This window comes from Aythya marila (genome assembly GCF_965140915.1).
Source record: "Aythya marila genome assembly, chromosome: 1".
NCBI classification, from domain to species: Eukaryota; Metazoa; Chordata; class Aves; order Anseriformes; family Anatidae; genus Aythya; species Aythya marila.
Window position 1 is genome coordinate 146,285,448 of NC_139042.1, and position 13,748 is coordinate 146,299,195.

At 40.6% G+C, this 13,748-nt stretch overlaps 1 protein-coding gene across 3 annotated transcripts in view; it reads right to left on the reverse strand.

The window, feature by feature from the left end:
- The window catches only part of DGKI (diacylglycerol kinase iota), a gene marked incomplete at its 5' end in the record, with an annotated part of 211,137 nt that overhangs the window by 4,680 nt on the left and 192,709 nt on the right, over positions 1-13,748 (reverse strand). For all 3 annotated transcript variants that reach the window (XM_082760598.1, XM_082760600.1, XM_082760599.1), the window contains 2 exons: positions 6,404-6,524; positions 8,113-8,150. In XM_082760598.1, coding sequence (XP_082616724.1) covers positions 6,404-6,524; positions 8,113-8,150 — 159 coding nt within the window. The remainder of the gene's footprint in view (positions 1-6,403; positions 6,525-8,112; positions 8,151-13,748) is intronic.

The window sequence follows — 13,748 nt, forward strand, 5'->3', positions numbered from 1 at the left end:
TTCATGAATATTTCTCTTCATCACAGTGTGAGTTTCAGATTCAAGGGTCCTCAAGCTTACAGCAAAATCTCACCTGAAACTGAGGAATTTCACACTATTTACTTACAAAGACCTACACACAACTTCTCTTCACTTATTTCACTGAATATGTGTTGAAGTGGGTCAGTGCTGTTCGTCTCTCCCTCACTCCTTTTACAACATATACAGGCAGTATTGTCGGGGAAGCTGGCTGCCATAGCTCCTGGAACTGCAGATAGCTCCTTACCTTTATATTCCACCATTCTGTGAAAGAGGTGGTCAAAAAAACTAGCATGCCTAGTCCCCAGGGCACAGTGCACCTGCATGCCTACTATGGCAATTCTCCAAGCTCATTAGCCTCTCTCCTTTTTTAAAACACAGTGCATTCTAAAGAAAATCACATCACGTTGTTCAAAAATAAATGTGATTCCCCATGGCTTACTACAACACCACATCCCCCAGGTGGGTAACAAGGAATGACCTGCAATGTTAACTTAATAATAGTCTATTTCTGTTCATAGATGGGACAATGAAGGTTGTGATGCAATGGTAGAGCACAGTGTCTGGACTGGCTGTACTGGGCATAGAGGTACTTACCCTGGTAAGTTGAGAAAAACAGAAAAAAAAGGTTAAAACATTAGGAGTAAAGAAGGAGATAAGTTAGAAGAATATGATCTGAGAGGACAGAAGAGCCAGAGCAGAGCAGGTCTGGTGAGATGGAAAACCAAGGATAAAGGAAAACTGGTCAGGAACAGGAAGAAACAGCAACACTATGTCAGAGGAACCAAGTGCTGAGGACTGAGTGGGCAGTCCATGAGTACAAACCTAAGTAGGTGCCACGTACAAAGAGGGCTCTCCAGCAAACTGTTCCAAATAAAGCATCTCATGGGAGCAACCCAGTTCCACCCCAGACATACTTAAGACCTAGATATTGGGGTTACTCAATTTGCAGCAACATCCAGAATTTGTTCATTTCATTCCCTCTGCTCTATCTCTGAAATTAGATGGTTCCAACTCACACACAGTCTGATCTGTGCCCCGCACTTCTTTATTTTATTTTTGCTTGTGCTTCTCTTAAACCATCTCACGCCCTCCTCCTAATTCCCTTTCCCCTCTCTTTTGGACCTCATTTTTACATCAGTCTCCCTGGCGCTGCCAACCGACCATTCCAAATCCCCCTCTGCCCTGGGACAAAAGCTGCACAGATGTGGGAAGGGCTGGTACTGGGAAAGCTAACAGCACTGTCATCCTGGCCCAGCAGGGAGGCGGCTGTTTTACTCTAGGACAAGAGGCAAAGAAAGAAAAGGGGACCAAGGCGCAGAGAGAGAGAGGACAAAATAACCCCATAGAAATCCGGAAGGGAAATGCATGAGTGAGATTTCTATCAAGGAAAGCAGCAGGGGGGGAAATAAAAACAAAAGATAGAAATGTGTGGAGAGGTGGAGGGAGAAAAAAAGAAAAAAGAAAAAAAAAAGAGAGAGAGAGAAAGAGAGAGACATGGGGACTAAAGAATGGCAGGATGGGGACGCAGGGGGAGAAGTTCGCATGAAAGGAGCTGAAAAGCATGACGCACTGAGGGGAAGCCCAGCTGAGATCACTTTCTTCCCTTAACATCTCTGATAGACTGTCTGTGTAGAATTATTAACTTTTTTCCTTCTCTCCTTCTATGCTCTTTCACTCCACTAAAGCCCCTCTCCAATTTCTCAGGAGGCAGAGCAGCCTAAGCTGGGGATGGGAGGAGGGAAGGGAAGGAGAAGCAGCTGCCCTTTAGCTGAGCTCACTACAACATAAAAGAGAGGCAAAATGACCATATTTCTGAGGCATTTCCAAAACATACAGCACCATGCAGTACAAAAGGCCTCCAGGCCTGCAGCACACCCTGCCCTCTCCAATGGAGGTGGTTACAGCTACCCCCAGGAGACCCACAGCTATTAACCCCTGCCAGTCCCTTGTCTTGTCAGTCCCTTCTTTGTAGAACTGAGGAAGAAGTGAATTTACCTTAAACAGCAACGTCTTCCATTAGCAGCATTTCTGGGTGTTTATCTGTCAAAAACCTCTTTGGTCAATAATTTGATTAAGGTTTTTAACTGTGGAACAAAAATGTATTTGGTTCCTTACAGCTGAAGAGAGAATATTTTTAAAACAGCAGTAATACGAAAAGGCAGAACTATTTCAGGTTTTCACCCAACTCTGCACTCCTCATTTTTACCTGATGTGAAGATTAATAGTGTCTCTTTTGTACTACTAGTGTCTTTTGGCTTTGAATTTCCACTGTAACATGGAGTGTAGTCTGATTACAGGATCACACCTTCCATTTGAACAGTCTCTCACCCATGTTAACCTGAAATTTGGTAAATTTAGAAAATAAAATAGCCTATTTTATACCTTGTGCCTTCTAGGAAAATTGAGCTGTTTTCTGCTTAGGGCCCTCACAAATGTCCTCCCACCATAAAACACTCTGCAAATCTAGAGATAGTAGTGAATGTCAGGCATACTCACTCTCCTACAGTGTTACTTTCTGATGGCTATCCAAATTTTGTCCCTGACATACATCTCTGTCACAGAAGAATTTGCTTTCCAATCATAACAAAAAAGTAACTAAAGACTCTTCTTGCTTACTGGAGGATGCTGTCCAGTGGACCAAGGACATTGAAACCTGAGGTTACAGAAATGCTCTACCGACTGACTATCCCACTAGAAGTTTCCAACACAAAATCCTAAGCAACTGTAATTAACTTTCCTATATTCTGTTTAAAACTAATAGAGAATTCTTGCTTGTCTTTTGAGCCTCTAGAGAAGAAGATAAAAGAAGGAGAAGATCAGCCTTGGATTGTTTGTCTTGAATAACGGTTATAGATTATAAATAGTTCAGAACTGGCAGATGAAGATTCCAAGTCAAGTTTGATTCCAAATACAAATGTTGATTTAGGAGATCTTCTTAAGCCTTCCCTACTTCTGATTGTGTTAAGCAAGTAAACAGTTAACTCTTTTATAATGTGCAAGCATTGGGTTGTGAGACAGTTGCTGACTGCAGCCATAAGCAGATGTGGTTCTGATACCTACTGAGTTTGGCCCTCAGTTTCTTGCGAAGTGTTTCTTAGCCTAGCTACAGACAGATCTTAAAAGGTGACCTTCCCAATACAAGCAAAGGACCCCTGATTTATGAAGGCCCTCTTGAACAACATTTAGGTCTGTGTTTCTGCCCTTTGTACACAAAGGATAAAGAGAAACTGTTTTGCAGGAACAGCAACCAGCATGACCATTCCTGCAGCAGTAAGCAGCTGTCGTTCCACCACCTACTACATCGGTGCTTCAGCTTCTATTCCAGGCTTGTGCTAGTCCTCTGATAAGTATCTGGCAACACTGCACAGCAGTTTGTTTGTGTGACTCATCTCTGCTTTTTTCTAGCTTGAGAAGGGTTATTTTTTTCCCCTTGACATCTGAAATCATTCTGATCGAGATCACAGAATAACCTCTTGTATTAATTCCCCTGCATGTTTGCAGAAGGTGTAAAGCCATCACTGAAAAGAACAGCCTCAGCATCACAACACCATTTTTCCTGCCAGTCTTATGGATGTGGTGTGTTTGTTGGGGAAGGGGGGGGAGAGAATTTCCCACCTCTTTACCACATTTGATTCACACCAGTAGCTTCACATGAGGTAGTTAAAACTCTTGGTATGGTGGGTTTTGTCTTGCTGGTTTTGTTACTTTAAAATATATTCAGAAGATTTTCCCTGTGATTAATAATAGGTTTTCTGTGCTGTGTGCTGGAGGGTATTTTGCTGTGGAACTCCCGATGTTAATAATCTCCAGCCATGTATGGAAAGCAGACAAACTATGAGGGAAGTAAAAGTGGGCGGAGGTAATTGCCAGAACAAGCGTAAGATCCATTTTTATCAGGGGTGGGTATCAGCAGAAATGAGAAGCTAGATACAGGGAAAGACTCAGATATTAGTAGCGTTGGATTAGGTCTCATACGCTAATTAAAGTTGAGAAGATGCCAGGTGCCAGAGAACGCAACAGAAAAACAAGGACATTATGATGATGATGATGATTCAGCAAGAGGGCTCGTTTGTGACTGAGAAGTACCCGGGGTAGAAATGAGTTTCATTAATTGCTTGGTAGAATAGAGAAGGCCTCTTTCTATTACAGTATTGTCCCATGCACTCTCTGATCCCTAGAGAATGTTAAACAAACAATGCATTTGGAGAAGCCCAGAAGACATATGTCTGGAAAGCTGCAAAAGCTTCCTGCCATCCCTGGGGATAGAGGGGGGAGAGAGGAACTGAGCTGACATTTGCTCAACCTTCTGGTTTGTCTTTGTCTAGCAGCCCGTAATCCCTCACATTTCTCTATTCACTTCAAAAATTCCCATGGATATCCTACTCACATCCTTACCAGCTTAAATTACCTCATTCTAAACCTTCACCGAAGGAATGGTAACTGGGTCAGTTTGTAAACTAAGGCATATGAGCCTAAAAAAAATCCTGGAGAGGCATCCATGACAGTGAAGTGGCACAAGTCATGTGCACTGAGAGAAGAAACTAGAAACAGTAAACCAATGTATGTGTAATTACACCTATTTACTGAATTTAGAGGCACATATATGAACTGTGACTAATGAGATAACCCAGAGATGTTGATAGAGTTAGTAATACTAGTTAGTAATAATAAGACTTGTTGTGAGAAAAACAGCTAGTATTTGAATGTAAGACCAACTACACATATCTAATCTTATGGAGGTATTTACACATTAAAAAGGGCAATTCAGATCCCCCTCAGCCAAATATCTGGGGCGTAGTTCAGTTGCATACACTTTTTTGTTGTTGTTTTTTTGTGCCATTTGATCTCTTGAAGGGCAAGCCTTGGTTTGCATTTGCAATGACAGGGATGTTTTCCTGGCTCTAGCTACCAGTCCAGAAGGATATGAGCCTCCAACAGGCCTTTATGTTACCTTGTACACCCATGCAGATGTCCTGGATGTTCAGGGGCAAATTACATTAGACAGTTATTTTTAGCTAAATGAATGAAACACACAGGTAGCTGTAACGTGGATCACTTGCTGGGCTCCAATGTCTACTGTGCCTAGGATCTCCCTTTAGCTACTCACACTGGAAGAGTACTCTATTGAAGAAGCTCATCTCACTTCCATCTGACACTGAAAGAAGACGTCTTCTCTAGTACCTCTATCATACATGGACAAATGAACTTAATCTCTCTTGACAGTATGGGAACTTACACCTATAGACTACATGACACCTGTATGTAAACATCTAAATGTTAGAAGTCAAACTGAAGTTAAATACCACCCCAATTAAAACAAACATTAACAGATGAATTATTGTCTCTTCCTTTACTATGAGGAGTGGTTTTTTCTCCTCTCTGTACAGTTTCTGCAGTAACTTTCAAGCATTAGCTAACACATTCCATTTGTCAGAGACAGTCTCTGTGTTTAGTGCTAAGACTTCTGATGAATTAATATATCTGATTCTGACACCCAAAAGTCAAAATAGCCATTGATATTTTGGAGAGGGGGTCAGAGAATACTTACAAGAATGTTTAAAGGACTCAATCATATCCTGCAGAACAAGAGGATGATCACTGGACTGTAGCTCTGCATTCAGAGCAGTGACTGTTATTGTCTGTATCATTCTCTAGCAACCATGGAACAAGATTACTGAAGTTCCAACAGGCAGAGAATCTACTGCCTCAAACATATGGGCACACACAAATTGTTGTATAGCCCATGTAAGCATGCCTGCAGTCCTGTTACTGACAAAGATAAAAAGAGTCCAAAGGAAAAAAGGAACATGGCAAGATCATAGACTATAAATATATATACATAAAATACAGATCACAATTTTTGTTACAAATCTTGAATTTAACTGAGACGTAATATTGGAAGGTTGGAGAATACACAAGGCAAATTTAGTCAAATGCACGGTTTCCTAAGCAGAGTGTTATTAAACACTGAAATAATATCAGTGATAGCAGGGGCTCTCCATCGCTGTAAATGTTTTCATAGAGATTAGATGCTTTCTACAACAGATGCTCTAATTGAAAAACAAATTAGTTCAGAGGAGTCCCATGCCAGAGATCAAGCTAGAGCATCACACTGGGTCTTCACAGCCTTACAACTGATGCAACTGTGCAAATACCTATTCTCCTCAAAAAGAATAATTATTTTAGTTTCCCTTTATCTGGAGTCACCACTGCCATTTCTAACACGCTCCAAGCCTCTTGCTCACACATGCTGCAGATGGGCATTTGGCTGAGGGTGACCATAAGGAGTGAGGGCACTCCCAACCATGCTGTGCTGTGCAATTTTACCTACTGACACTTGGCTGAAGTACAGTTCTCTGTGGGTTTGCCCACTGTGACTCACCGTGCTCCAGGATATATTTCACAATCTCTCCGTGCCCAGTCTTGGCAGCGTGGTGCAACAAGGAGCCATGGTCGGGTCCTTGGATTAACAAATTGGCTCCTTTTTTACAGCATTCTATGAACTGGAAAAAACAAATAAACAAACAAACAAACAAAAAAATGCATACACACACATGGGAAAAGGATAAGGAAGGAGAAGCAGAAAAACAAATATGAAGGCAAATCATTTATCATTTTTTTGTAGGAAATCAGTACAACAATGCAATGCAATGTGATGAAGTATAATATTACTTTCAAGTCTGTTTTTAGGCCTCAGTGAATAACATCTGAAACTGGAAGTATTGACAACTGTATGGGTTAATAAGACCAGGTCATATTTCCTGTATAATGAGGCATTGCTGCTTTACAAGCACTGAGTTACTGTTTGCTAGCCATGCTTGCAAACCCATGTCCAGTGAAGTTGTTGGGATATTTAAAAATATACATATTTGATAGAAAATGTTGGTTCATTTGCTGAAAATTCCATTTTTTTTTCCTCAGTAAGGGAGGCATACCCAAGGCAAACACTTTCTGAATAAATCAGAAAACTCAGAAATCCACAGGGAGCTGGAGTTGAGCTGCCCCAGATCTCCCTTCTCACACACTCTACCTTGTCCAGGGCGCTCTGAGGGGAAAACACTATCCAGGGTAAGAAGGGACAGGGAACACCCACTGGTTAGCTCTCAGAATTGCTGCAGACTCTGTGGGGGCTTCCAGTACAGATTAATGCAGAAAAGAAGCAGCAGCTTGTCACAGTGGGGCATTATTTATGATGTAAAACATGTGAATGAAGGCAAGAAATTTCCCTGTCAAACCAAACACGGGCAAAAAGCTTTCAAGAAGCAGAAACTGGAATATATGTTTATGACTGCTTGATTGAGGAATGCTCCCTAGGTTCTACAGCCACCACAGCCAAGGAGGAGGTATGGAAGGTGCACCTGCAGGCAAAGAGTTGGGCTAACAGTACTGTCATTTTTACAAATGGCTCCAAGCTGGCTTTTCCCAGATAATATTGCAGTCATTAATCACAGCCTTCATCCAAATTCTGGAGCAAGTTTGCAAACCCTGACTTGGCTACTGAAAAACACAGCCTGAATAAATGTCAGACTTTGGGAACAAAACTTTTTAACACAGGTGCCTTTTCCTCCCAAAGCAGGGTACCAAAATCTGACAATACCAAGACATTATGTGTTTTGAGATGTCCATCAGACCATAAGACACTAAACTGAGTTTCACTCTACCTGATCCTGTCACTATGTAGGAAGAAGTTAAGATGTCTCTAACAACTCTAGTGGCTTGGTCACCAATATCACTACAATAAAATCTCATTTACCGTGTAAGGCTGCACCAGAACTACCCGGTTCAGTGCTGCCTCTGCTAGTATAGTAATTTCCCTGTTAGTAACTGACACATTGCTCCACACAGTGCACTATGGATCCTGGGCTGAAAGGTGCTGCCTAACACCAGATCCTATTCACTCGAATTTCACACCTCACCTGACTGATGTGTTCCCCTAATATTCAAGGTTTCCTGGAAAGGTTGTAAAATAGCATTTGCCAGCAGTCCCTACAGCAGTCTATTTATGTTCTGAGCAGAGGTGTGATATAATTTACAGTATATCAGACCTGCAAATAGCTGTGAAAACGTGGACACTCAGTGCTCTGTGCTTACCTTCAGCAGATCACCAGCTATGACTGCCTGTAAAAGTGCTGTAAAAGACAAACAGAAAACTAATGTTAGTCAGAAAGTATTCTGCATATGGCCTCTCAGCTGAGAACATACCTCACAGTATGTCTGGATTAAGACAAATGCCTCAACCCACTTGTGCACTCATACACTACCAAAATTGATGAGGACTCTGGACTGACACGTGAGGAAGGCAGAAGGAAGATTGCCCATGTTGAGTGAATGCTATATGGACATCAAGGCAGTGTTTCCAACGCTGTCCTGGAATTTCATGCTTCTGTCGGAATTATTGCCTTGAAGCACTTTAGGGAATTTTCAACAGTGTTCACAGGTTGGGGCTGAGACCCTGGCACCTGAGCCTTAATTGAGGACACCTATGTCCAACACAAAGAACCCTCAGACCATTCATAGTGATGGTGACGTGGTCAGTCAGTGTCAATGACACAGAGAGTCCCAAGTGACAGATGACTGAGGGGCAAAATAGAGATTTCTTAATATTTATTTGTATTACAAGAACACCTTGATATGCCAGCTGGACAGCAAGTACTGCCAGTTGTGTAGGCAGGGTCAAACACAGAGCAAGAGTCAGTCCTCACCCTTTGTAATGTAAAGGGATGCAGAAGGAAAGAGAGACAAAGAGAGGAAAAGTAAACAAGGGCTCACAGCAAGGCAGGGCAGAGCTGTGAATAGAGCCCAGGTCTACCCACTGCCAACACCTGTTGGGACAAGTCCAGGAGAAAGAACAAGTTGGGCAAGAGCCTGGAACTCTGTATTGCCCTGGGTATAGGCTACATTCAGTAACACTACAGGTAGCAAGCAAGTAACCACCTTCTTTTCTCCTTCTCGCTATCATAATATTTATAGTAAAAACAATTATGAGTAGTCTTTCTGGGAAAGCAGTTATTTAGTTTGCTGATGCGAAGAAGAAGATTCAAAGAAAGCTTTAAACATTTGCCTCAGTTCGTATCTTTTCAAGTGTGCCTAACCCCATTTCTACCCTCAAGGCTAGGCAGTGCAATCAAGTGAAGCATTTGCTCAAGTACTATCCTTGATAAAGGCGCCAAAAACTCAAGTAGAGAGGAACAAGGGGGAAAGAAATCCATAGTACAGACTTGCCCCTGAGAAATAACACACAGGAACTGCACAGTGTGAATTTCATGAGGAGCTTGTTATAGCTCCAGAAGTGACAACACATCCAAGCTAAACACTGCAGAAGAAGAAGGGTATGCAAAGATGACTCAACAAATGTCCCTTTCTCTGAAAACACCTGGAGTTGTGTGTGGCTTTCAGGGGTCTCAGCAATGCCTAATGCCCTGGTCTCATAGCAATGGGAAAAGAAAAAGAAAAAGAAAAAACAGTCTAGCTAATTCAGGAAAGCAGGAGCTGCAATCACGGGTAATTCTTGTAACATTGGATTTGGAGCTGTTTTACAGTGAGCATAAGTTAAACTAAGTCCTGTAAATCCCCTGGCATCTGTTGGGGGCTAGGACACACTGCTTTGAGGAATGGAAAAAACAAACACCAGCAGGTAAGATAACGAACTGGAAAAATACAGACACATCTTTTCCTCAGATTTCATTTTCAGGGGGGGACAGCCTTTTTTTTTTTTTTTTCTTCCCAGCATTTCTAATACTGGCTCAGGACAAATTAATACAAGAGCAGAATGTGGCCCTTGTGCCATTCATTTCATCTTTTTCCTCCTTAATCACAGGTTGGATCTCAGAGATACAGTTACTGGGTGGGCTGCTGCAGTCTGGGATTGTATAATTATTCTGCTCTCCTCACACGTGCAGAAATCAAATGAATTGGTGACATCAGCTTTTCATTGCCATCTACATCCAGTATTTTAATACACAGTTGCCCTGAAATTACTTGTTAAGAGACAAAGATGCACTTTCTCATGCAAAACAGAGCTGCTAGCTAAGGTTATAGCTCAGAAAAGACAGCAACAAGATCTAGAAAATAGTGAAGTCAAAAGAAAAGCCTAGCAATCTATGGCAAATCTTCTTCATTGAGTACTCATAACCAGAGGATGGTCTGATGATATTAGGGTAAAACAGCTCTAAAACACATTCAACAAAATTAAACTAATCTTTTCCTATATTTTCTAAGCATCCAATCCAGCAAAGCATTTAGGCAGGTACTTAGCTTTGAGCTAATCACAGTCTTGTCACCAAGCCTACCTTCAATCTTAATTTTAAGTGCTTTGTTAGAGTAGAACCTATTGCATAAATGAATACATTACAGATCAACAAAACCAACAGGCATAACAAGTAGATTAGACTACTGTAAAATAAGCCACAACTCTGGAAGACTTGGAAGGTATTGAACTAGAAATGGGGAAAGTTTTTTTAGAACAGGGTTCACATTTGCATACGTTTATGAATATTGCTTAACACACTAACCCAATAAATTCAGATGGGACTGCTGGGCATATTCAGGAGGAGGGTGAAGATAGCAAAAATCACCTGATTGTAAAAGAAGTTGTTAAAACAAGCAAGCAGATGGTATTGAAAAGAGAGTTGAATGAGAAATTGGACAAAAACATGGTTAACATGCAATGCCAAACTACCTTAAAATTAGAAACATTAAAGTAAGAATGGTTTTATTTCTTCTGAGCAACACTGCACCACTCATGTAATATATAACATGAATTATTCAATTGTTTTATATCATAACATACCTTCAGGTCTTAAAGAAGCCTCAGAAATTACTTGATTTAATAAATATTTAAATTAAGTCTTTTTTTTTTTTTTCCTCAGCTTTTCCTGAGACAAGCATTTGTCATGACTAATAGAAATGTTTTATTACCTTTTTCATTTATTTAGCAAGCAGATTTATTGCTGATGAAATGTGACAGCTTGACAAGACTGGAGACTCAAGTGCTCTGTCCATATAACTAGGAATCACTCAGCCTGTCGCAGTGCTAGACACCCTGGGCTGCCTTCTCAGCAAAGTTCAACCCTCTGTACCAGTACACCCCTACAGACAGCCTCTATCCCTTCTCTGCAGCGTCACCAACTGCTCTGCTGAAACAGCCAGCAAATATAAATCACTGACTGGGGAGATGGATCTTGACAGAGACCTTACCTGCAAAGATATGGACAGACAGAAATTCAGTTTATGTGTATAACGGCTGCTAGGGAGCAGCAACTTGGGGTGAATTTTGACACATGGTTCTAGCTACCTCCCTAGGTCAACTTACAAAAGGTGCTGCATTAAAAATAAAAACGTAACAAAACATACATTTGAATTGTAAATTAAATATTAAACCATTCAAAGTGAATAATGCACTAACAGGGAAAAAAAAAAAAAAAAGAAGAAAAAAAAAAAAAAGCCAGGTTAAAAAGGCTGCTAATTGAATTCTGGTAATTCTGCAAGCTAGTGCAGCTTAAGAAATAAAAATTACCTCCCAGCACATCCACATAATAATACATTTCCTGTGGTATGCCTTATTCATGCTATTTCCATGTTAGCACCCAGTTTTTCTATTGGAAACAGCTATTTTTATTTCCTATTCTAAGAATAAATTTTAAGGTCACAGAGTTGTAATAAACATTTTTGTTTCCTATTCATATAATTAACCTACTGAGCCACAGTTGCTCCCTGGTTTTGTATATGTGTTGGCAGCATTACAACTTAGCGCTGCAAAACCAGTCATTAAACACTGGGAAGATAACAAAGAAGTCAAGTATTTGCACTCAGTAACTTCAGATGCTGTGAGATACCTAGAGGAGGCTGGTCTCACAGAGCTGCCTGGATGGCCAGAAGAGAAGTAATCTTCCAGAGAAAGTAACTGGGAACCCCTGCTACAGCTCCTGTTGTGCATCACCCTCCACAGACAATCTAAGTTTTACAGGAAATGACCTCCCAGCTGGAGCAGCTAAATTAAGAGCTGAAGTAAGACAGCGAGGAGATTCTTCAGGAGTGCATTATGCCAGGAGACATGCCCAAATGCCTGCAAAAACAGCCAAAAATGGACAAAATGGAGCATCCTCATTTCAACTACTCCTTAAAATGAGGATGATACTCCTGGTACCAAGCAATGCTCAGGATATTTAGCAAGTTACATAAATAATCGTTAGTGAGACTGATAGCCATAAACACTCTCCAGATTTTAACAGTCATATTGCACATTTGATTTGACCCTTCCCTGATCATAGTTGCAACTGCTGACATTATGCAAACTAAACCCCAGTGAATGTTGATAAAATTCTGTGGCTCCTTTGAAGCTTTCACCATCTCCAAGGAATCCTTCCATGGAGGGTGTAAGGAGAGTCACTGGAGGGAGCAGAATTATTGAAAACTGCTTTAAAGTGTAAGTACTGCACAAACGAGTTGTCATGTCCATAGATAAAATGAAGCTAACTGGAGGCCTACGAATGAAATGTGCTGTGTGAGAGCAAAGTATTATTTATGACAATACACCTTAAAATGGGTTAAAAAATGCAAGGCTAACTATGCATCTGAACAGTGTATAACAATAAATAAGGATTCATGCATTTAAGTACATGGGGAATTCTGTTGGGATTTACCTACTATAACTCCAACACATAACAAAGTTAGGGCTGATAAAATCTTTAGCTCTTTCAAAAGACAGAGTAAGATAGCTGATGATTTGAAGGGATCAGGACCTTGCAGAAATTTCAGTCGGACAGTGCCTACAGCTATCCATCTCATTCTAAGATACAGAACATGGAATTAATACACCATCCACATTGCAGTACTGGGTATTTCTTTCTGGTTAGAGGCAGCTAATTAATATATTAGACATTAAGGCTTTTCTGTCAATCCTTCTGAATTTGAATCTTAGTGTGCAACACCATTTCCTGCTAGATTTGCTCAAGGGAATTCTTAAGGATCACCTCCTCAAATACTGCCTCACTCAAACCTTGCTGAGCTGATAATGATAAAGAAACTGCAGCAGAAGATGACATCATCAAATTTCTTGACAGTTATTAAACTTAACTTGGCCTATCATTAACTTCCAGAACATTTCCAGCTCTTTATTACTGTAGAGGACTATGTGAAATTCATAGAACTGGAAATTTAAAGTAATTACTGTTTTACACATTGAGAAGTTAAAAGCAGACCCAGACTAGAAGGGTGTTCTTTTTACACAGCTGGATTCTTCTGAGCTATTAAAGATCAGCAATACAAAAATGGTAAGAAAACAAGCTCTTATTCCTAATTTCACACCGGTTTCATATAAATCAATAATAACGTATATTTCAATCACTCGAAAAGCTAAGCTTTCAAGTGAGTGTGAAGTCCAGATAGATTATCATTCAGAAATACATTGTTTTCTCTATAAAACAACAATTTTCTTGTAACAGCTTTGTACAATCCAGTAAAGATCAAATCTAATACCAAAAACTGACAATAACATAACTTTCCTAGAAATGTACAGAACTGACTCTTTTTCTACTCTAGCCACAATCTTCAGCCTTGGCTGGCAGAAGGTGGTCTGTGGACTACTTGCCTTCCAAGATGACTATAAAAACCAAGCTTCTAAATTATACAGCAGAGCATACACATGACATATCTGAAGGGTCTGCCAGTCCCATAGACAGATTTTAGGGATCCACAGAAAAGAAAGGTTAAAAATCTCTACATTTGAA